The 23111-nt window shown below is 61.1% G+C and overlaps 1 protein-coding gene across 1 annotated transcript in view; it reads left to right on the top strand.

Annotated features, from left to right (window-relative positions):
- The first annotated feature begins 1599 nt into the window (after positions 1 to 1599).
- The window catches only part of ARHGEF17 (Rho guanine nucleotide exchange factor 17), a 58469-nt gene continuing 36957 nt past the window's right edge, over positions 1600 to 23111 (top strand). The window contains exon 1 of the mRNA XM_008267755.3: positions 1600 to 5188. Within this exon, the coding sequence (XP_008265977.3) occupies positions 2030 to 5188 (3159 nt within the window). The 5' untranslated portion in view covers positions 1600 to 2029. The remainder of the gene's footprint in view (positions 5189 to 23111) is intronic.

Raw genomic sequence — 23111 nt, forward strand, 5'->3', positions numbered from 1 at the left:
AGGGCCTTGTCCATCACCCAAGGGGCTGCCAGAGGGTCCTGGGTAAGCAGCGAGCAGGGCCAGGACAGCTAACAGAACATGCCTGCTCGCGTGGGCAGCCAGGCAATCCCTGCCCCACCCCCATGCCCACTCTCCTCCCCGGAGGGGCCCTCCCCGCCTGGGCTGGGCTGGGGAAAGCACAGACTGAGCAGGGGCTGGAGGGGCCGGAGCAGTGCTGGGGGCAGCGCAGGTCAGACTAGGCTCTCCCCCAGGGGGAGGGGGCGGGGGAGGAGGCTGCTGGGGCCTCAGAGAGATCCTCCTCCTTCCTCAGGCTTGGAGGGCAGTGCTTGGAATTTGGGTCACACTGGAGCTGCCATTTCCTGTCTGTGATGCTGGTCAGTCACTTCTCCCTCATGACCTACAGTGGAAGCCCTACCTCCACGGGTGGTTCGAGGATTAACTGAATGATGTTATCCAGACGTGGTAGGCATTCCGTAAGCCATTACTCACTCACTCATTCTTAGGGAAAGCCCTGCTTTTTCAGCTGGGTCCAGGGGCGTGAATGGGATCTGGCAGAGACAAGAGGGAGTGGGCAAGGGGTGACACCCCAGGACCCAGAATAACGTGAGACCAGCCAGAGGACGACAGCAGAGACCTGCACCTTCCAGCAGCAGGAAGGGGCAGCCGCAGGTAGGAGTGCGGGTGTGGCAGTGGGAAATCGAGGACGTTCCCAACGAAGCTCCTTTTGTGTGAGGCCGAGCGCTTCGCGAAGTTTTGGAAAGATGAAGGGACGAGGAAACCACTGAAAAGAAGCGAGGTCTTCCTAACGCTCCGGACTCTTGTAGGCCCCGTGCAGCCGCTTTATGGATCTAGGGCTCAGCCGGTTGGGAGACAGCCGGCAGAGGGCACAAGAGTCACGTACCCTGCAATGCCGCGGACCGAGGAGGCGGGGAGCGGGGCGGACCTTAGAAGAGAGGCACCGCCCAGACCTCAGGGCAAGTAGGGGGCGTGGCTACGGGTGAGTGGGCGTGTCCACGGGTGGAGCTGTTGGAATCGCGGGTTAAGCCACGCTCCGCGCTGGAAAGTCGCAGGGAGGGGGGACAGCTGGGCGCTGGGGAGCGCGAGTGGCGGGAGAGTGGGCGGGACCAGAGCCGGAGCCGCCACGGGGCGGGGCGAGGGGCGGGGCTGCGAGCGGCCGAGTGGGCGGGACCAGAGCTGGAGCCGCCACGGGGCGGGGCGAGGGGCAGGGCTGCGAGCGGCCAGCGCCGCGGTCGGCCCCCGGCACCCACGGCTCGCCAGGCGTGGAGTCCCACCCCTCTGGCAGTCCGGGGAGGGTGTCTGTGTACCTGAGTGTCGGTGTGTACGGGACTTTGTGGCCAGGTCGGAGCCCTCAGGCAGCGGCTGACGGCGCTCAGAGCTTGCGCAAGCCTGGCCAGTCCCCAGGGGCAGCTCGGCTGGGGAGGGCGCCCAGGCAGGCGTGCGGGGGGAGCCCGCATCTCTTTCCTCCTTCGGCTCCTCCCCGTTCCCTGCCCCCTCCCGCTCCCCGCGGCGCGCGCGCCCGGAGCCCACCCCCTCTTTTGGGCGCGAGGCCCCGCCCCCCGCCCCCTTCCCTCCGCCACAAAGTTTATTTGCAACAAAAGGGAGCGGAGAGCGAGCAGGCGAGGGGGAGGGAGCGGGAACTGGCGCGGGTGCGGGAGCGCGGGGGAGACGGGCCGGCCGCCGGGCGGACGCGGAGCCGAGGAACGGAGCGCCGGGACCCCGCCCGGCCCAGCCGCGATGTCCCGGACCGCTGCGCCCTGGGCGGGGGCTCGGCCCTGAGGCGGGAGGGGCCGCTCGGGATGGAGTCCGAGCCGCCCGCGGCCGCAGAAACTTGAGCCGAACCTCTGCGCGGGTGTGCACGACCCGCCCCAAGCCCCGCGCGCCGCGGGCCAGGACCCGGCCTTTGCAGCGCGGCCGCTGCGCCCCTCCGGAGCCGGGGCGTGCGGCGGCGCGGGGGGGGGGGCTTGGCCGCGACTCGCGAGGCCAGCCCCCCCGGAGTGCGCCCGCCGCCATGGCGGACGGGGCGCCCCGGCCCCCGCTGTACCGCAGCGTCTCCTTCAAGCTGCTGGAGCGCTGGAGCGGCGGGCCCGGGCCGAGGGAGGGGGGCGCGGACACCCCCGGGCTGCGGCGCCGTGCCTCGTGCCGGCCGGCGGCGACCGTCCCGGGCCAGCCCTCCCGGCGCGTGTCCAAGCTGGCGTCGGGGCCCCCGGCCGCCCCCGCGCAGCCGCGCCCGCTCCGCAGCCTCTCACCCTCGGTGCGCCAGCTCTCCCGGCGCTTCGACGCGCCGCGTCTGGACGACGACGCGGCCGGCGCGCGGGACGGGTGCGTCTCCCCCGGGGCCGCTGAGGAAGCGGCCGAGGGCGCCGCGCGAGGGGCCTGGCCCAGCGTCACCGAGATGCGCAAGCTGTTCGGCGGCCCCGGCTCCAGGCGGCCCAGTGCGGACTCCGAGGCCAGGGGGACGCCGAGCCCCGACGTCGCCGCGTGGGAGCCCCCGGTCCGGGAGCCCAGGCAGCCCCCGACGCCGCCGCCTCGGACGTGCTTCCCTTTGGCTGGCCTGCGTTCTGCGCGGCCGCTGCCGGGGCCGGGGACGGAGGAGAGGCGGCGGCAGCAACAGCAGCAGCAGGAGCGGGTGCAGCGTCCGGCGGATGGTTTACATTCTTGGCATAGCTTCTCCCAACCGCAGGCCGGGGCCCGGGCCTCCTGCTGCTCCTCCTCCTCCTCCATCGCCTCCTCCTATCCTGTCAGCCGAAGCCGGGTTGCCAGCTCCAGCGAGGAGGAAGAAGAGGGCCGGCTGCCGCCGCCTGGGGCGCAGAGTCCGGCCTACCACGGCGGCGACTCCTCGGGCAGTGACGAGGACCAAGATGGTGAGGGAGGCCAACTCCGGAGAGAGAGGTCGAGGCTCAGGCCTGGAAGCTCCCTGCTGGATCGGGACTGCAGGCCGGACGGCGAAGGGTTAAATCTGGGCAGCATGGACTCAGAAGGGGGAGCCAGGAGCCCTGAGCCCCCAATATCCCCTCCAGCCCCGAGCGAGGAGGGCCCCTGTGAGTGGGGTACTGGCTCACCGCCAGGCGTCCCGGGTGCCCAGGAGGGATCGAGGCCTGTGCCCGACACCGTGGGAGGAGCTTTCCGTGTGGCCAAGGTGAGCTTTCCCGCGTACCTGGCCAGCCCCGTGGGCTCTCGCGGGAGTAGCCGGTACTCCAGCACGGAAACCCTCAAAGATGACGATCTGTGGTCCAGCCGGGGTTCCGTGTACCGCTCCCCGAGCTTTGGAGCTGGGGAGGGGCTCCTGCTGCGGCCCCAGGCTCGAGCCCGCCCCAAGGCATCCATGGGCACCTCCAGGGCTTTGAGGGACGGAGGCCTGGAGCTGGATAAGAGCCGCCAGCGCAAATCCCTGTCCAATCCAGACATCGCCTCGGAGACACTGACCCTGCTCAGTTTCCTGCGGGCAGATCTTTCAGAGCTGAGAGTCCGAAAGCCGGGCAGGAGCCGCGGGAGCAGCCCCCTGGATGGCCGAGACTCACCTTCTGCTGCCGCCACAGTGGGCGGCCCTGGGGAGCCACTGAGGCCCACGCCCACCCCAGTGCCAGCATCGCCCTGCCCCCGCCCCACACTCAAAGACCTGACGGCCACCCTGCGCAGGGCAAAGTCGTTTACCTGCTCCGAGAAGCCCACGACCCGCCGCCTGTCCCGCACCAGCACCCTGAAGCCCAGCTCCTCGGAGCTCTTGCTGGCAGGCCCAGGCACTGAGGAGGATCCACTGCCCATGGTGGTCCAGGATCAGTATGTGCAGGAGGCCCGGCAGGTTTTTGAGAAGATCCAGCGCATGGGTGCACAGCAGGATGATGGAACTGATGTCCCTTCCTGGGCAGGGGACATGACCCGAGGCCGGCGGTCCCAGGAGGAGCTCTCGGGCCCTGAGTCCAGCCTGACGGATGAGGGCATCGGGGCGGACCCAGAGCCTCCTGTTGCAGACTTCTGTGGCCTGGGTACCTCAGGGGTGTGGCGACCACTCTCCTCCTCCTCGTCCTCCTCCTCTGCCCAGATGAACCACCATGGCCCCGGGACAGAGGACAGTCTGGGCGGGTGGACCCTGATGTCCTCTGAGACCCCTCCCACGCCAGGTGCGCTCCGCCGGCGACGCAAAGCCCCACCATCAGGCCCTGGTGGCCCTGAACTGAGCAACGGAGAGGCCGAGGCCTACAGGTCCCTGAGTGACCCGATTCCACAGCGCCACCGGTCTGCCACCTCTGAGGAGCCCTCTGGGTTTTCCGTGGACAGCAACCTCCTGGGCTCACTGAGTCCCAAGATGGGGCTTCTGGCCACCCCAGCTGTGGATGAGGGCTTGACCAGTGGCCACAGTGACTGGTCTGTGGGCAGCGAAGAGAGCAAGGGGTATCAGGAGGTTATTGAGAGCCTTGTTCAGGGCCCCAGTGCCTTGGGGAGTGTGGCAGACAACAGGGTCTCTGGCAAAGCCCCCAAGAAGAAATCTCTGAGTGACCCCAGCCGCCGTGGGGAGCTGGCCGGGCCTGGCTTCCAGGGCCCAGGAGGGGAGCCCATCCGAGAGGTTGAGCCTGCGCTACCTCCGTCCAGCAGCGAGCCCATCCTCGCGGAGCGGCGGCCAGAGCCAGGAGAGCCCAGTGCCGCCAGGAGCCGGGCGCAGTCGGAGAGGGTCCTACCTGAGGGGCCGCCCGCCTCCTCCACCGCCCACCCTGACTTCCACCTGGACCCCAAGCTGGCCGATGTTCTGTCCCCGCGGCTCATCCGAAGGGGCTCCAAGAAGCGGCCAGCCCGGAGTAGTCACCAGGAGATGCGGAGTGAGGAGAGCTCTGGGGACCAGGCTGGCGGCCGTGGACAGGTTCAGCCTTCCTCCAAACACGTTCGCCATGCCAGTGTGCCTGCCACCTTTATGCCTATCGTGGTGCCCGAGCCACCGACATCAGCTGGGCCCCCCGTGGCTGTGCCAGAGCCCGTGGGCTTCCCTAGCCGAGCCCACTCCACACTGCAGGCACCATCACTCGAGGATGTTACCAAGCAGTACATGCTGACCCTCCCGTCGGGGGCAGGCCCTGCGGCCACTGCGCCCTGCCTGACTCCGACCCCACCGGCCCCTGCTGAGACCAAGCCCCCTGAAGTGACTCCTGCTAGCAAGTGCTGCAGCAAGCCACAAGTGGTGAGTCCTTGGGGCGGGGTGGAGGCAGGCTGTGGGCGTGGCTGGCTGCAGAAGCCTTTGCGTGTCCTCCCTGGGCAGGTGCCAGGCTGGAGAGTGCTTATCTGGAGGTACCCAGTGGCTTTTGAGAGTGCTAATGACACAGGGCTGCTGTCTGCTCAGGCCCTGCGGAGGCTTCTGGCTTCTGCTGGCGCTGATGTCACAGGTTCCCGTCTGTTCCAAGGTGTTCTGTGTGCTCATTTATGGAGGACTTTATCTAGTCTCTGGGCTGGTTCTCAAAATTCTTATGTGGGTTTTTCTTTTTTTTTTTTTAAGGTTTATTTTATTCATTTGGTAGAGTCACAGAGAGAGGGAAAGAGGTCTTCCATCCACTGGTTCACTCCCTAAATGGCCACAACAGCCATGGCTGAGCCAGGCCAAAGCCAGGAGCCAGGAGCTTCTTCCAGGTCTCCCATGTGGGTGCAGGGGCCCAAACACTTGGGCTGTGGTCTGCTGCTTTCCCAGGCACACCAGCAGGGAGCTGGATCAGAAGTGGAGCAGCCAGGGCTTGAACCAGTCCACATACAGGGATGCCAGGGTGCAGGCAGCATCTTAACCCACTACGCCACAGCGCCCACTACGCCACAGCGCCGGTTCCTGTGCAGTTCTTTGTTGTGATCACGTGGGAGGAGTGAGGGGCAATGGCACCAGCACAGGCTCAGACTTTCTCTGAGCCTTCACGTCCTGTTGGCCGGAGCCCTTGTAGGCAGTCTGGGCTAGGGGCCCATGGTTGACAAGAGTTTACCCTTTCTTGGGGGGCTTCCTCTGGCGAGTCAGAATGCAGGTCTGCTTCTGGGCCTGGGAGAGTTGGGGAGGTGCAAGAGGTTACTTTACAGAGCAGCAGAGGCTGGAGCCTCTCGTGGCCTTTGCTGGGCGACATTGGCCTTTCTCTGTGCCTTGACCTCCCTACGTATGAAATTAGGGGACGGCTGTGTGGACAAGCTGGTCCCTGTGTTTCAATCCTGGTAGCACCGTGCAAATTTGGGGGCGCTCTTGGAGCCCTGTTCTGCCAGAGCCTCTTCCCTTTAGAAGAGCTTCCAGGTGATGAGGCTGTCTGGGGAGGATGAGTCAGGGAGGGACCTGCTGAGCCTGAGCAGCCCGGGAGCCTTTAGAGAGGTGGGCGAAGTTCTGGCCCCCGCAGGCAGTGCTGCCTCTGTGGGTGGAGGGGCCCCCGCTGGCGTACCCTGCTGTGCCTCTGAGATGCTGACCTGCGGGGGCCAGACCCTGACCCCGGGGGCTCGCTGTCCCTGAGGCTCCCACAGGTTTCAGCTCGTCCCTGGAGTTTGTGGCTGTGGGCTCAGACAGGTTCTAGAAGGTGTGTGGCCTGCATCTGGGTTAGAGGCTAGGTTCTGGGTCCTGGACTGAGCTCAGGGATGGCCTGGGGTCACTTCGTGGCGGCTCCCACTCCTGCTGTGCTCCTTGACTGTGAGAAGCCTGGAAACCCTTAAACTCTGGACGAATTTGGTCACTGCCCACTCCCAGCATTCACGACCCCTCTGAACTCTTTCCTCTCTGTGTCCGTCCTGTCCCTGTGTCCCTCCTGTCCTGGCACCGGTGGTTCTCCTGGAGGCTGCAGGAGCAGCAGGCAGCCAGTAGGCATGGGCGGGGTTTGGAACTGTCCTCTGAGGGCCTGTTAGGGCAGCTCAGGTGCCCCCAAATGTACCGCCAAGCTAAGGAAGCCCAGCCAGGGGCTCTCTCCTTTCCCATGAAAAGACCTCTGGGAGCCTAGAATGCAAGGCAGGGGTGAGCCAAGGGCACAGGGGAGTCCTCAGAGGAGGCACTGAGACCCAGAGAGGAGCTGGGGACTTTTGCAGGGCTGGCCAGCCTCCCCGGGGACACAGTGGGCAGGCCTCGTCCCTGGGCTCCTCCCAGCCCTAGGAGGACGCCGTCTCTGGCCTCTAAGCCTTCTCCCACTTGTCCAGGCCCAGCTTGCTCTCCCCTATTCCTGGCCCCCAGTGGGGAGAGTGTTGAGTCTGTAATTACAAGGGCAGGGTGGGAGCCGCAGCCCCAGATCCTAGGATCCGCCATGTCCCTACCCTGTGCCTCACCTCCATCTGTAAATGGGGGTAATCGTCTGTGGCTGGTGCGCTCTTACAGAAGTGGGTGGTGTGGTCCTTGCCTCTGTGCGAACAGGAGAGAGGGAGAGAGGACTGCCTGCCCCCTACACACACTGCTCCTCAGTCCCCAGGCTTGGCCCCCTCCCTTCCTCCCCTGCTGATTTCTTTCCCTCCCTCCCTCCCTCCCTCCCTCCCTCCCTCCCTTCCTTCCTTTTTCTTCTTTTTGACTTGAAAGTCAGAGTTACAGAGACAGAGAGAGCTCCTCCTTCTGTTGGTTCACTCCCCAAATGGCCGCAATGGAGCTTCTTTTGGGTCTTCCACGTATGTGAGGGACCCAAGCACTTGGGTCATCCTCTGCTTCTTTCCCAGGCACACTAGCAGGAAGCCAGATAGGAAGTGGAGCAGCCAGCACTCTAACTGGCGCCCATATGGGATGCCGGCGTGGCCATTGTTGTCATGGCAGTGGATTAACCCGTTGTACCACAATGCAGCTGCCCCTCTCCCTAGGACTGCCTGGTCTTTGAGGATCAATGGGAAGTGCTCAGCCTGCAGAAGAGGGAAGGAGTCACCGGTGGCGCTGGGCGGGGAGAAAGGCGGCTTCTTGTAGGGGCCGTGAGAGCCTGGGACCATGGGGAGTGTGCCGGACAGCTCACGGGGCCCCTGTTCTGGGCACAGCTGCTTGCCAGCCAGCTTGGAGGTGACGAGGCAGAGCTGTCTCAGCCTTCTGGCCCTCGTCTCCCGTGTTCTCACTGCTTCCACTCAGGCCCGCGCTAGCCTGGCTGATCAGCGGCTCTTCCCACCAGGGCTGCCCCTTCCCAGTCTTGTGGGCCAGCCTTCCTGTCTCAGGTGCCTGGCACCCGTGTGACACATGCGACAGCTGTGGCTCGGAAACAGGAGGTGACCTGTCTCTCCGAGGGATGCTCTCGCAGGCCGTGAGCACTTTGGAACAGCCTGATGGTGGCTGACGTTAAGTACATACTATGTGGGAGACACCAGTTGTTTTGTCCCTGGGATGTGAAAGCTGTGGGCGTCTTAGACTCGCAGACCCTGAATCCCAGCGTACTGGGGTCTCCCGGGGCAGGGCCCGAGGGGTCCCTGTTTCTTAGTGGGGTTTGCCAGCCACCTGATTTGGGGGTATCTCCTGCACATCCTCTCTAGCTTGAACACTTTCACAGCAGTTATTGGGTTTGCCAGGGCTGGGAGGAACTTTGAGACTCAGAGCCGGAGAGTGCTAGATCTGAAAGGCTGCACAGAGCCAGGCCCCAGCACCAGAACCCTGGCCTTGGTCCTCTCCCCGGCCTCAGCACCTGCTTGCCCAGCTGGCTCCCTTCCTGGCTGAGAAAGGCCTGGGCTACACACTGACCTTCACTTCTCTTGGCTGGGACACCCCCCCCCCCAGGAGGGGGTGTTCCTCTCCTTTCCCTCCTTGACTTTTTGCTGTGATTTTTTTCCCATGGATACTGTCTCAGTGCAGGGCGGGACGATGGGGGGTGGGTTGAGACGATTAGGACATTTGGGATTCTGAGTGGTACCGAATGTCTATAATTAAATGTCTTGTCACCCAGCAGGAGGAGGGTGGCGTGGGGGAGGACAGGCAGAAGGGCTGTCCCTTTCCTCTGTAGCACCCCCCACAACACACACACACACACACACACACACACACACACACGCAAGCCGCCTACTCCTCCCCGAGGCCCTGGGCTGTTGGGGGCGGGGTGCTGTCCAGGAATGAGTCCGCCCCAGCCTGGAAGGGCTGCGGATGGATCAGGTGGAATCTGACATTTTCCAGCGCTACGTTTCCGGGACCAGCTGGGCTTGGGAGGCTGCTGCTAATCCTGTCACCAGCCCCCTCTCCCAGGGTAGGGCCCTGCCCCTCCCGCTTCCACGATCCCATCTGTGATCTCTCAGGCTACACGTGCAGCCCTGCAGTGGGGCGGAGGCAGCCCCAGGCCGCCTGGCAGCCGAGGCACGCGGCGAGCTTGGAATCTAGGAGCTAACTGGGAGGGCTTAGGATGGAGAGGAAACCGCCCGTGGCCTGGCACACGAGGCCTCCTGGAGAAGGCTTAGCCTGGGTTTGGCCTTGAAAACTGGAAGACAGACAGGGGCTTGAGAGGAGGGCACAGGGCAGGCAGGAGACAGGAAAGAATGGAGCAGCCGGTGTGTGTGGGATTTGCTCCGCAGCCTCGGGCAGCCCTGGGTAGGGTCATGCGTTCGTCCTGTTGTGTGCTCAGGGAGCAGCTGACGGTTCGGGCACTCAGACTCTGGGATACCGCAGCAAACTGAGCAAGGTCCGCCCTTGGGGAGCGCCCAGGCCAGCCAGGAGACCTGTCTCGCTGGAGACGATCATGTTGCCAGCCCAGATCAGGAGGCCTGGAGGAAGTGAAGGAGAGGGTGGGGTGGCCGTGTCGGGGAAGAGCATCTGGGACACAGAGGAGCAGCTGTGGGGAGGCCGGAGAACTGCGTGGCCATGAGGGAGGGCAGAGGCGGGCAGTGTAGACCAACAGGAAGGGGCGGGTCCTGTCGCAAGGGTCTGCTCGGGCTGCTCTGTGGAGGGGGCTGCAGGGGGCCAGGAGTAGAGATGAAGCCATTCAGGAGGGCAAGAGGTGCTGGCAGCGTGGGCCTGGGGGTGGGGGTTTCTGCTGTAACCTAGAGGGCTTGGCAAGGGCACGGGCCCCAGTCTTGAAGATGAACTCTGGGCTTCTCCAGTGGCTAGCAGCTGGTGAGGGGCCATTCAGGGTAGCTGGGAGGGACTGACAAAGTCCCTAGAGTGGCCCGGCTGTGGGCTGCCTTGGTCCCCGCTCCAGACCTGCGTGAGCTTGGCTGAAAGGTGAGGAGTGGAGCAGGTATCAGTGCCGTGTGGCCCTGGCGTCTCCTCTGCAGCACCTGTGACACCCAGCCAGCTCCGGCTTGCACGTTTCCTAGGCCAGGGAACCAATGACCCCCGCGGCAGCCCTGCCCCTCCCATCTGATCCTCCAGCGGGGTGGGCGTTCTGTGGCTCCAGTGTTGAGAGAAAGAAGCAGGCCCAGAGCCCGCAGAAGTTTGCCTGCGTGGCTCCAGTGTGGGATTTGGCCCCAGGTGTCCTGACTCCCAGGCTGCACACTGGCCCCATGGAGTCCCACTGAGCAGAGTTGGCAGGGACACTAGGGGCGGGGCGGGGGAAGGGGAACCCATGTCTCCCAGAAAGGCTCGCAGCCCTGGCGCACTTAGTGGGAAATGTGCCCGGGCAGCCTGGCGCCTTGCTGGCAGGTCCTGAAGCGGGGGCCCTGGGTCCCCTGGGCAGGAGGAGCCTTTTGGAGCTGATGCCCGCCCCCCTTGGGAGTTGACCCCCTTCCCTCCTCCACTGTTCAGCTTCCAGGGCCTCTGGTGGATTCCTGAGGTGGACGGAGGCAGAGAAAACCGCCAGGCTGCCGGGCTCTGAGCGATGAGTGAGCCCCAGCCCGTGCCATGCTGGAGCCTCCGTCCCAACCGGGGCGTCGGAGCCCCCGGAGGGGCTCCCGGAACTCCCCTGCAGTAGCAGAGAGCTTGGAGGTCTGCACCAGGAGTTGGGAGACCTGGGTTCCAGCGGAGCCTCAGCAGTTCCTTGCTGTGAGTCCTTAATGAGTACTCCCGCCCCCTGCCCTCCCCCAGAGACGCAGATCCCTCCATGTTCCCGCTCCCGCTCCCGGATAAAACCGCCTCCTGCAGCTGGTGGGAAAGGCAGACCAGGCTAGGATGCCACTTGCAGCCTGAAGTGGGCACGGCCTGCCGTGGTCCTTTCCCTGTCCGCAGCTGCTGCCCTGGCTGCTCCCCAGGGCTCCGCCAGGCCCCCTCCCCCGCCCCCAGGGTCTTTCCCACACTTGCGGCAGGCTTTGATGCTCGCTCCCAGGCCTGTTCCCGAGTGGTGCTGCTGCTCCCACTGCTCCTGCGATGTTAAAACTTCCTCTGGTTTATTTCCGGAGGGGCTTGGGGAAGTCACTTGGCTGCAGGACCCTCCCTGGGCAGGGAGCAGGCACAAAGGGAGGCACAGGGCACCCAGGAGGGAGGACGAACTGCTTCTGGAGGTCTCGGCCAGCAGGTGGGCTGTGTGCTGGTTTCCCAGGACTGCTACTGAAAATTACACGACATTCAGTGGCTTCAAACAGCTCATATATTGTTTGACAGTTCTGGAGGCTAGAAGTCGGCCTGGGTTTCACTGGGCTAACATCCAGGTGCTAGCAGGGCTGCATTCCTTCTGGAAGGTGATGGGGAAATCCGTAGCCTTGTGTTTCCCATTGCCTGGTGGCCGCTGGCACTCCTTGGCTGGTGGTCCCTTCCTCCCGCTTCAGAGCCAGCACACAGAATCTTCAATTCTCTCTCACTCTGAACTTCCTGCCTCCTCCTCCTCCTCCTTCTTCTTCTTTAATTTGGGGGAGGGGGAGGGGAGGGAGAGAGGGAGAGGGAGAGAGACAGAGAGACCTTCTATCCATTGGTTCACCCCTCAAATGGCTGCAGTAGGAGCCAGGAACTTCTTCTGGGTCTCCCATGTGGGTACGGAGCCCAGGGTCTTGGGCCATCTTCTGCTGCTTTACCAGGCACATTAGCAGGGAGCTGGATCGTAAGTGGAGCAGCTGGGACTCAGACTGGCACCCATCTTGTATGCCAGCACTGCAGGCTGTGGCTTAACCTGCTGTGCTACAGCACAGGCCCTTTGGGAGGGAGACTATTATTCTGCTGACCACCCTGGTGGACAAGGGACCAGGCTCTTGGCTCCTGAGATCCAGAGCCCCTGATAGGTGCTGGCCTGGTATTGGGGCAAAGCCTGGAACTCAGGCCGATTTTGTCTATCCCACTTTCATTTCTTTTTAAGATTTTATTTATTTATTTGAAGGCAAGAGAGAGATTGCTCTTCCATCTGCTGGTTCACTCCCCAGATGGAGGCAATTGCTGTGGCTGGACCAGGCCAAAGTTAGGAGCCTGGAATTCCATCTGGGTCTTCCACATGAGTAGCAGGGGCCCAGGCATTAGGGCCATCTTCCACTGCTTTCCCAGGGACATTAGCAGAGTTGGATGGGAAGTGAAGCACTCAGGACTTGAACCAGTGCTGTGATATAGGCTGCTGGCATTGCAGGCAGTGACTTAACCTGCTACGCCACAACACTGGCCCCCTTCTTTTATTTTTTTCTGTGTGCACTTGCCATTCACTCATTCAGCAGTCGCTGAGCCCCTTGATGGGTAGTGAGGATGCAGAGGGAAAGCTCAGATACCATCCCGGCTTGTCAGGGGCCTCAGCCAGGGTGGGTGAGGGACAGGGACAGGGACAGAGGTGCCAGGAGGTCCTTTGGGGATGGGCCTGGCTCTGGGGAGTTGGGAGATGTCCCTGTTTCCTGACCAGAGCAGATGGCCGGGGAGTTCTGAGCCAGGACAACCAGGGAAGGCGGGATCCTGGGGAGGGGGGGTGGATGAAGTTGCCTCTCTCCCAGGGGTTGCCCATCAAGGGCAGTGCTTATACCTCCGGTGGGGAGGGCAGATGGAAGGGGGTTCCCATGTACCCCGCGAGCACCATGTTGGGAAGTGGTGACCCTGGTGCTGTCTAAGGGGCTTCCAAGGCGGTGGCCTGTGGGGGCCCTGGGGCAAGCACTCAAAGACTGCCCTGCAGTCTGATACCAGGCAGGATTCTGTCACTCGGTGGCAGGTCATTGTTGGGGTGGAGTGCAACTATGGCAAGAGAGCTTGTGCATGGTAAGAGCTAAAGCAATGTCAGTGAGATGCTGTGACTCATTCTCAGCTTCTCCACGCTTCTTTGCAGCTGTGAGGCAGAGGGCAGAGCCAGAGCCAGCAGGGCAGGTTGGGGTCCTGGCCACACTCAAATAGGGGCAGTGCTTCAGCATCTTGGCCCTCCAGGGAGGGAGAGGGGAGAGGGGGAAGGGACCGAGCAGTGGGTGGTGAGCCACACGCCCACCCTCCTTGCTCCTCTCTCTGGCTTCCCTCCTGCATTTATTTTTTTAAGATTTTATTTATTCATTTATTTGAGAGGTAGAGTTATAGACAGTGAGAGGGAGAGACAGAGAGAAAGGTCTTCCATCTACTGGTTCACACCCCCCCCCCCCCCCCCCGCCCAGATGGCTGCAATGGCTGGAGCTGAGCCAATCCGAAGCCCAGAGCCAGGAGTTTCTTCCAGGTCTCTCACATGGGTGCAGGGGCCCAAGGACTTGAGCCATCTTCCACTGTTTTCCCAGGCCATAGCAGAGAGCTGGATCAGAAGAGGAGCGGCCAGGACTAGAACCAGCCCCCAAATGGGATGCCAGCGCCGCAGGCGGAGGCTTAGCCCGCTGTGCCACAGTGCTGGTTCCCCGTCCTGCATTCTGAGTTCCTTTCTAAGAGCCTGGACCTTTGATCTCGATTTTGTGTGTGGTTTTGAGGTTGTTAATTCTTGGTGCTGACGTCCTTTAGTCCTGAGATTCTGGGCTCTGGGAGAAGCAAGGCAGGTCCTTTGCTGGGGGGGGGGGGGGAGTAGGGGGCTGGCCCAGGGAGCAAGTGCAGGGTTAGCGTCTGTTTCCTGTTTATCGGTTCCCAGGGGGTGAGCAAGCCCTGCTCCCGCCGGCCAGCCCCACAGCCGGGCCTCGTGGGACCGCCGAGACCCTCTCTTCTCTCCCCCCGGGACAGGCAGTCAGCCCGTTCCCAGGACAGGGCACTGGAGGTTAAGGAGCAGATGTGGAAGGGAGCGGCTGGGAGGATGGAGAAGGACCCTCCCCCACAGCCGCCTCCATCTCTCAGCCTTGCCGCCGAGGCTTTGCTCCTGGTCTCCCGTCGGCCCTCCCGACTCCCTGGGGTGGGGCCTGATAGCGAGATGTCATCCTTCTGTGCAGGCCAGGAAGACAGGAGGATGAAGAGGAGGGCCAGGATGCAGGTCCCCCTGGAAAGCCTGCCAGTACCCCTCAGCCTTGCGTTATGCAGATAGGGAAACGAGGGCACAGCCAGGGGAGGGGCCTAGCCCAAGGCCACACCCAGGAATCTCCCCTGTGCACCTGACCGCTGCTGCAGCCCCGCCTTGGACTGCTGGGTAGAAGCAGCCACTGGGACAGGGGAGGGAGGTGGAGTAGTGCACCCGCATTCCGGGGGACAGGTCTGAAACCGAGGAGGCGGTGAGGTCTGGGTTTGACCCGCTGGGAGAGGCAGTATATGTGTGTGTGTGCGTGCGCATGAGCCCAGCTTGGAGCCTCGAGTGCCAAGCACAGCTGGGGGCCTGCAGGACTAGGAGCTGAGAAGCAGTGCTGACTTCCACGGCAGGCAGCGTCCTGTGGCTGTGGAGTGATGGGGGCACTAGGAGGGGCAGGAACAGGGGAAGCCTGCACAGGGGATGTGGCGACAGCAGGAAGAGGACAGACCTGGAGATCGGGTCGGGGTGAGGTCTAGGGGTTTGAATTTAGGTCCTGATAGGTGGGGGTCCTGTCAGAAACTGGGGTGGCGGTGGGACAGGGTGTGGGGGCTGTCACCCCTGCCTCAGGGCGGAGCTTTCCTCTGCACTCTGCAAGGGGAAGGGGCGCGGCCTCTGTGCCCAGCTGCCCAAGGCCTAACTTCAGTCACCCCCCTGCCCCAGTGCAGGCCCCCTGCCTTGTAAGCAGGGCGCCACCAGGAGCAGCAGGGCTGCCGCGCGCAGCGCCAGTCGGCCTTTCTGGCAGAGACCTGAATGGACCGCACGTGGGGAGGGACGGGTCACTCTGCCTTGGTTTCCCTATCTGTGAAGTGGGGGTCCAGATGTGGCAGAAGCCAGTAGAGTTGGGCAATGTGCAGGCCCCCAGGAGCTGGGGGTGGAGGGACTGGCAGGTGCACGGGCTGGTGGCCGTGCCAGCCGCACTTGTGTGATGCGTGTACCATAGCCCCCGAGAACAGAGCGGGCCTGCAGCACAGTGGCCCCTGAGGCCTCCCCCAAGAGTGGATCAGGGGCTCTGGGAGTGGAGTAACTTGGATCCCAGGCCTGGTCTGCACCTCTGCTTCTTCATCAGGTGCCTGAGGCCCGAGGTAGCTCCGTGCTGCTCCCGGCCCCCCCATGCCGTGCTGCCTGGACCAGCCACTTCCAGGCTTCTCCCCAAGGCCAGCGGGGGCGTTGCCTGGGGCGGGTGAGGAATTTCCGAGGGAACAGCTAAATTCAGCCCCAGCTAAAAATAGTCCTGGGCCTGGCCCCAAGGCTGGAGGAGGAGGAGAGGAGGAGGAGGAGGAGGAGGAGGAGGAGGAGGAGGGTGGGGTGAGGCATTACTCTTTGCCCCTCACTTTGTCACCTGGGCCAGGGCCTAGGCAGGGGAGGCCTCCTCTCCCCCAGGGCATCTGCTGCTTCTCACTCCCACCAGGCGTTTGACTCCTGAGGGCTCCTTGCCTGCATGCATGGATGTGTCCCTCCTCCCTCCCTCTGGCCTCAGCCTGGGCTTTGCTCACTCTGCCTGCCTCCTGCTGCCTCTGACCCTCTGTGTCTGCCCGCCTTCCTGGACAGAGCCAGGCAGAGTCCTGGCTGGGGATGTGTCCGCCTTGGCTTCCCAGCCCAGGAGTTAGGGACCACTCCGCCCCGGGACGCACAGCTGCTGCAGCTCCCTCCCTGTCTTTGGGGAGCAGTGGTGTGGAGCTGTGCGTGGGAGCCCCCAGGTCACTCCTCTGTGACCCAGTGCTAGTTCTGACCAGGTGTCCCCCTGCCAAGCCCTCCTGTTTGTGGCACTTGGTGGAGCCTCAGACCACATTTATTAAATAAATAATGGGGGGAGAGGGGAGGCAGGAGAAGGAGAGCTGAGTCCTGCCCCAGTGGGATCCTCCCACCCATGAGTGCTGGCTCTGTCCTGGGGATCAGACAGGCGGAAGCTGGCCAGCAGATAAAAGGCATGGTCCTGAGTCAGTACCTGCTGGAGGTGAGGGTGGGAACCAGCCCCAGGCCCAGCGGGGCTGCGCTGAGGTCCAGAGCCCGGAAGGCGTGTGTGGTGTTGGGACCCCGGCAGCCTTGCTCCGAGGCTGGGGCAGTGACTCCCATTCGTGTCAGGATGGTGCAGTCACAGGGCCTGCCTGGGTGTGGCTCGGGGGGAGGATGGAGTTGAGTGAGGGTAGCGAAGCTTGCAGAGCTCTTCCTGGTCTGAGCCTCACACCCGTCGTCATCATCGTGGGAGAAGGGACTCACCATTCTGCTGGTGAGCAGCCTGAGGCACAGTGCTGCCAAGTGGCTCCCACGGCTAAGCAGGCCAAATAAGAGGCAGAGTGGAGCTGAGACTCAGAGCCTGTGGCTCCTGGCGTCTTTATTTATTTATTTTATGATTTATTTATGTATTTGAAGGGGAGAGTGAGAGAGAGTAAGCCCACGTGCGCGTGAGGGAGAGAGGTAGAGAGAGGTTTCATTGACTGGTCCACTCCCCAAATAACGCCAAATAACTCCAGGGCTGGTCTGGGCCGAAGCCAGGAACGCAGAGCTCCATCTGGGTCTCCCACCTGGTCGCAGGGGCCCAAGAACTTGGGCCATCTTCTTCTGCGGCTTTCCCAGGCGCGTAAGCACATGGATCGGCAGCAGAGCCGCCGGGACCAGAGCCGACATCCTGATGTGGGATGCCTGCATTGCAGGCGGCCGCTTAGCGTGCTGCGCCACAGTGCCGGCCCCTTGGCTCCTGGCTTTCAGAACTGCCTGGGCAGGTGGGGGTGCCATCACCAAGGTGGGCCCAGGAGAAGGGGACACAGGGATGCCGTGGGATTCATCCGTGGTCCTAGCCCCAGGAACTAGCACGTAGTAGTTGCTCAGTTATTAGTTGAACTTGATTTGTCTCTCATTTGAGGGGCCCTTGGGGAGTGAGTGGTTGACAGACAAGAGGAGGAATGAGAATCTCCTCCCTTCAGTGAGGGCCCAGGGCCCTCCCCCTTGGTGCTGGGGAACAGCCAGGCAGGTGCTGGGCTTCCTGGCCTGCGAGGTTGGAAAGGTTCTGAGATGGCCAGGGCCGGGGAGGGGCAGGGGTAGGCCAGGCAGTGCTGGCGCAGTCCCGCCGGCAGTATCTGGAAAGCAGATCTCTTGGGCCATGGCCGGCGTGACTCAAATGGAGACAAAAAAACCTTCCATATTTGGACAAAGAGCCCAGAGAGGCCCAGACCCGCAGCCATCCCAGGCTGACTCCCCCACCCCTGGCCTCCTGCCCTGTCTCCCTCTGGGCCTTGAGCTCTGTCCCCTGGGTTTAACTCTTGGGCCCCAGGCAGCACCGTGGCCCCCTCTGTGTGGCCAGGCCAGGGCTATGGGTGCTGGGGAAGAAAGACCCAGGATTGGGCCCTGTGCTCAGGCTGGTGCTGCATCTTGAGCCAGCAGGTCCCACACTGGAGGTGGGTGGGGTGGGTTGACAGTGGACCCCACCCCCCCATCCCAGCAGATCCAGGGGTGTATACTGTGTAGGCAGGCACACGTGCACACACTTCGACCCCAGTGGATTTCTGTCCCCACAAAGGCATCTGCACAGGGATCGGTGTGAGGAAGCGCTGAGAACTCCTCAGACTTCACCTGCAGGCTTCCATGACAGCAGAGATGGGGGGCAAGCAGCTGCCAGTTATACACACCCAGAGTAGGTTTCGTCCATCTCGGCACAGGGAGCAGGGTGGTTTGTCCCTGCATGGCATCTGTGAGTGTCCAGCAGGAGACTGGACCTGGCAGGGCAGTGGAGCCCGCAGCCCTAGCCCACAGCAGGCCCTCTCTCCCGTGAGGAAAGCCCAGCAGTGTGGTTGAGAGCTGGGGCTCAGAATCCTCCCTGCAGTAACTGGGTGCTGACTGCACAGCCCGCTCTTAACTTTTCTGATTAGCCCTGGGTACTTAACTCTGGAATAAGCTCTGGGAACCCAGGATAACTCTTTTATTATTTTAAATTTTTTCTTTATTCATATATTTGAGAGGCAGGGAGAACAAGAGAGCTCCCATCTCCTGAGTCACACCCCAGATGTCTGCGATGGCCAGGGCTGGACCAGGCCGAAGCTTCAAGCCAGGAACGCAATCCAGGTCTCCAAGATCGGGTAGCAGGAACCCAGCTACTTGCTCTATCACTTGCTGCCTTCCAAGGTTCATGTTAACAAGAAGCTGAAATTGAGAGCAGAGCCAGGACTCGAACCCACATACTCAGGTGTAGGACACAGGTGTCTACCGCTAGGCTAACCTTGCTTGCTCAATTCTACTGCAATCCACTGGGGCCTAGTTGTGCATTTTTAGCGTGGGGGCTACAGGGTGAGTGAAAAGAGATTCCAACCCCCAGGGACCCCATCTGAGCCGGAACAGGCTCACATGGACAGTGGCTGGAAGCCTGAAGGACCAAGGAGGCCTTAACAGGCAGAAATGTCTGGGGGCCCCTCAGACAGACAGAACCGTGCGGCAGAGGCCTGTGGTGGAAAGACCTGGGTGTCTGGAGCCCCAAGAAGCTCTGTGGTTCTGTTGAGGTTGAGAGGGCCCTGGGGAGTCTCGAGGGCCAAGCTTGGATGTCTGGATTTGACCCAGGGTGATAATTGCCAAGCTTTTGAAAATAGTGACATGACCATGTACACAGGCCAGCCTCATTGACTTCAGCGAAGGCGGGCAGTGTCTGCCCCTGGCTGCCCCGCCTCTCCCCGAGACACCGGGCTCCCTGGGACTCCCAGGGAAGCCCTGATGTGGCTTCATCGCCCTCAGAATTCACTAGCCAGGCTCCCTGTGCAGGGAAAACTCGGTGTGTGTGTGTGTGTGTGTGTGTGTGTGTGACAAGTGTGGCGATGAAACCAGGCAGGGGAGTACCATCAGCACTGCTGCGGTGAGCACGCGGACCCAGCCGGGGCCTCTGGAGCTGGGCTGGGCCCCCCTTCACTGGGAGGACCACTCTCAGAGACCTGGGAAGACCAGACCCATTCTGGCCACTGCTGCCATTGGATAAAACCTTTTTGGGCAGCCAACCATGCTCCCAAAATGTGCGCCCCATCAAGGCCCAGCTTATCTGGGCCCCAGGAATGCTGCTAGCTCCTCTGGTGAGGTGGTTTGGGTTGGAATCAGCAAGACTTCCATAGGGTTTGTAGCTAGTGAAAGGAAGAAAGTGAGCGGTGTTTGCAGGAGAAAGCCCAAGCCCCAAGGCGGCCAGGTCCTTGGCCCTGCAGGCCCGGGAATTTACCTACTTCAGGCAGTAGCCTGCTCGGCCTGCCCTGAGGCCCAGACTCCCACTTTTGTAGGCCACCAAAATGTGGAAGGAACAAGAAATTGCTAAGTATAAAAATGGGGGAGGGTGCACCTGACAGAGACCAACACATACAAAGGCCCAGGGGGTAAATGAGAGCGTGATAGGTTGGATGAATTATGTGGCCAGAACATGACGCAGCCAGGCCATGGTCTGGCTGGGGAAGTCTGACTCCGATGGGCCAGCAAGGGCCAGGGCACTGGGGATGGCAGGAGTCAGCCCAAGTTCTTAGACTTGATCCTGCGCGTATCCAGACAGGTGGGTGTAATGGTTAGAACAGCCTGGAGCCTCTGGCTGAGGTTCAAGTTCTGCTATTCCTTTCGGCTGTGTGACATGAGCAAACCCTTGAACTCCCGTGGCTCAGCTTATGTACCTGTATAGGGGGAGGATGATGACAGCACCTATTAAATGGTGGTTCTTTCATTTTTTTTTAAGATTTATTTATTTATTTGAAAGAGTTACACAGAGAGAGAAGCAGAGGCAGAGAGAGAAAGAGGCCTTCCATCCACTGGTTCACTCCCGAGATGGCCGCAATGGCCGGAGCTGCGCCAATCCAAAGCCAGGAGCCAGGAGCTTCCTCCAGGTCTCCCTCTCCCACAGGAGTACAGGGGCTCGAGGACTTGGGCCATCTCCCACTGCTTTCCCAGGCCATAGCAGAGAGCTGGATTGTAAGAGGAGCAGCTGGGATATGAACGGCACTCATATGGGATGCTAGTGCTGCAGGCGTCATCTTTACCTGCTACGCCACAGCACTGGCCCCAATTTTTTTTTTTTTTATTAAAAAAAGACTTATTTCTTTATTTGAAAGGCAGACTTACAGAGAGAGGGAGATCGTCCATCTGCTGGTTCTCTCCCCAAGTGGCTACAAGGGCCAGGGCTGGGCCAGGCTGAAGTCAGGAGCTAGGAGCTTCTCCAGGTCTCCCACGTGGATGCAGGGGACCAGGTACTTGGTCCATCCTCTTCTGCTTTCCCAGGTGCATTAGCAGGGAGTTGGATCAAAAGTGGAGCAGCCAGGACTCGAATTGGTGCCCATATGGGATGCCGGCACTGCAGGCAGCAGCTAAACCTGCTACCCCACAGCACCAGCCCCTAAAAGGTGGTTCTGATGATTAAGTGCAGTAACGTCTGTGATGCCTAGACCATCGGCAGCAGTGGGAGCCATAAAGTCAGTTGGGTGGGGAGGGAGGGTAGTAGCCTGGCCTGGCTGAGGAGCCCTCTCCTGGGCTGGAGAGAAGTGGAAGGTGTCACTGGAATAGGCCAGAGAGTCATCTCAGTTAGGGGGAAATGAGCTGAATTCCCGAGGGAGGCTCAGAGCTCCTCCCAAGGCAGCTGCAGCTAAGGCACTGTGCAGAGCAGGGGTGGCGCCTGGGGCCTGGGGCTCTCCTGGATTTTCACTGGTAGAAATCCCACCCCCAGGGCTGGGCACTTGGTACAGCTATTGACACCATTTGAGACACACGCATCCCAAACTGGAGTGCCTGGGTTTGAGTCCTGGCACTGCTCCTGACTCCAGCTTCCTGTTAATGTGCACCCTGGGAAGCAGCGGGGGATGGCTCAAGTGCTTGAGTCCCTGCCACCCACTTGGGAGATGGGGATGGAATTCCTGGCTCCTGGCTTTGGCTTGGCCCACCCATGGCTTGTGGCAAGCATTTGGGAAGTGAGCCAGTAGATGGAAGATCTCTCTCTTTCTGTATATCTCTCTGCCTTTCAAATAAAATGAAAATGAAAATAATAATAATAAGAAGAAAACCCACTGTTTAAATTGCTCCTTACCGACCCTGGATCAGCAGATCCGTGCTCTGCAATGGAACCTAGACAGGGACAGGAGTGCCAGGGTCAGCCAGCAAGTGCTGTCCCCAGGCCTCCTTCCAGGATGGGGACTCATTTCACAGGCTTTCCCAGAGATTGCTTAACCTAGTGTGGGGAGGGGGCCTGGGCCTGGAGGAGAGCTTGGACAGTCCCCTGCCGAAGGGGCTGCAGCCCCCAAGCTCCTGTGTGAACACACAGTGGGCCCGGAGGGCTTCCTGTCGGAACGCCATGGTGAGACCGGGGCTGTCCGGGAGGACGTGAGAGGACACCACAGGGAGAAAGCAGAGACAGGGGCTCCACACTCAGGGTCCCGGAGCAGTACTCCCCCACCGTGTGTTCTGGGTTCATTGGGAGCACAGGACGGTGCCCAGAGACAACAGAGGGTCCTGACCCAGGAGGGAGGAGGGCCATGAGAGATGCAAAGGCAGTGCAAGGGAGACTTGAGGCTGCAGTGGGCAGCAGGGCCCGGGCGCACAGGTAGACGCATGAAAAAGTCCATCTGTATGTTTAGCATTTTTACTGGATCACATCACACATCACATACATTCACATACAAAAAGAATAGAAAGCCTCTTCGCCACACAGCTGCCGGTTGTCTGCCCCAGCCCGCAGGGGACACCTGGCTGCGAGTGTTTCACAACTCCTCTCTAAAGCCAGTGAGTGCCCCAGCCATGCCCACTTGCTCAGGCGCTCACAGCCTCGCCCGAGGGTGCTCTGGGTGTGCTCATGCTCCTTTTTGCATTTCATGGTGTTCCATTGTGTGATGGCCAAGCTGTCCAGAAACACGCATCACAGAATTTTCTAAAAAGGTTTATTCTATTTGAAAGAGTTACAGAGAGAGAGGGAGAGACAGAGAGAAAGAGATTTTCCATCCACTGGTTCACTCCCCAAATGGCCACAACAGCCAGGGCTGGGTCAGGCCAGAGCCAGGAACCAGGAGCTTCCCCTGGGTCTCCCATGTGGGTGCAGGGGCCCAAGCATTTGGGCCATCTTCTGCTGCTTTCCCAGGCCATTAGCAGGGAAATGGATCTCAACTGGTGCCCATATGCGATGCTGATGCTGCAGGCGGTGACTTAACCTGCTACACTACAATACCAGCCCCTATTAAAGGATATTTAAGTTATGTTTGGCCTTTTGGTTTTGCAAATGGTGCTGCAGTTCATCCATAGGTCATTTAGGACTGGAATTGCTAGGACAAAATGTGTGCAAGGGTATTTCAAAAGTTCACGGACAAACGGGGTTTGCGTGGTGGTGCAGCAGCTAATTCACCGTGTGAATCCCGCATCTGAGTGCCTGCTCTGTTTCTGATCCAACTTCCTGCTGATGCATACTCTGGGAGGTAGCCCGTACTGGCTCAAGAACTGGAGGCCTTGCCACCTACCTGGGAGACCCCAATGGAGTTCTGGGCTCCTGGGTTCAGCCTGACCCAGCCCTGGCAGTTGTGGGCATTTAGGGAAATGTACCAGCAGGTGGAAGGCCTCAAGTAAAACTTGAGGGAAAAAAAAAAAAAGCTCATGTAAAAGGGAATTAAAAGAAGTTTATTTTGGTGCAAAAAATTTCAAAGTCCATGCATAGTTTTTGTCCTAACGTGCATTTGCGTGAACTTTTGAAGGCCTTTTCTATGTATGCTGTTCTCACGTGGTGCTGTCTGTAGGGGTCAGCTTCCTTGCTCTGTGCAAGGCTTGTGTCCCCGCAGGGTCACCGGCTCTGACCTTCACATATTTTCCCCATCTGATAGGTGAAGCAAGCCATCCAGGTGTATTTTAAACTTGCACATTTCTTCCAGGAGGACAGTTGTGCATCTCCTGGCTCTGAGAGAAACTTGGATTCCCTTTGCTGTGACTGGTCCGTGTTTCCCTGGGTTTGAGGGCCTTTCA

The sequence above is a fragment of the Oryctolagus cuniculus genome, chromosome 1, assembly GCF_964237555.1.
Source record: "Oryctolagus cuniculus chromosome 1, mOryCun1.1, whole genome shotgun sequence".
Lineage (NCBI taxonomy): Eukaryota > Metazoa > Chordata > Mammalia > Lagomorpha > Leporidae > Oryctolagus > Oryctolagus cuniculus.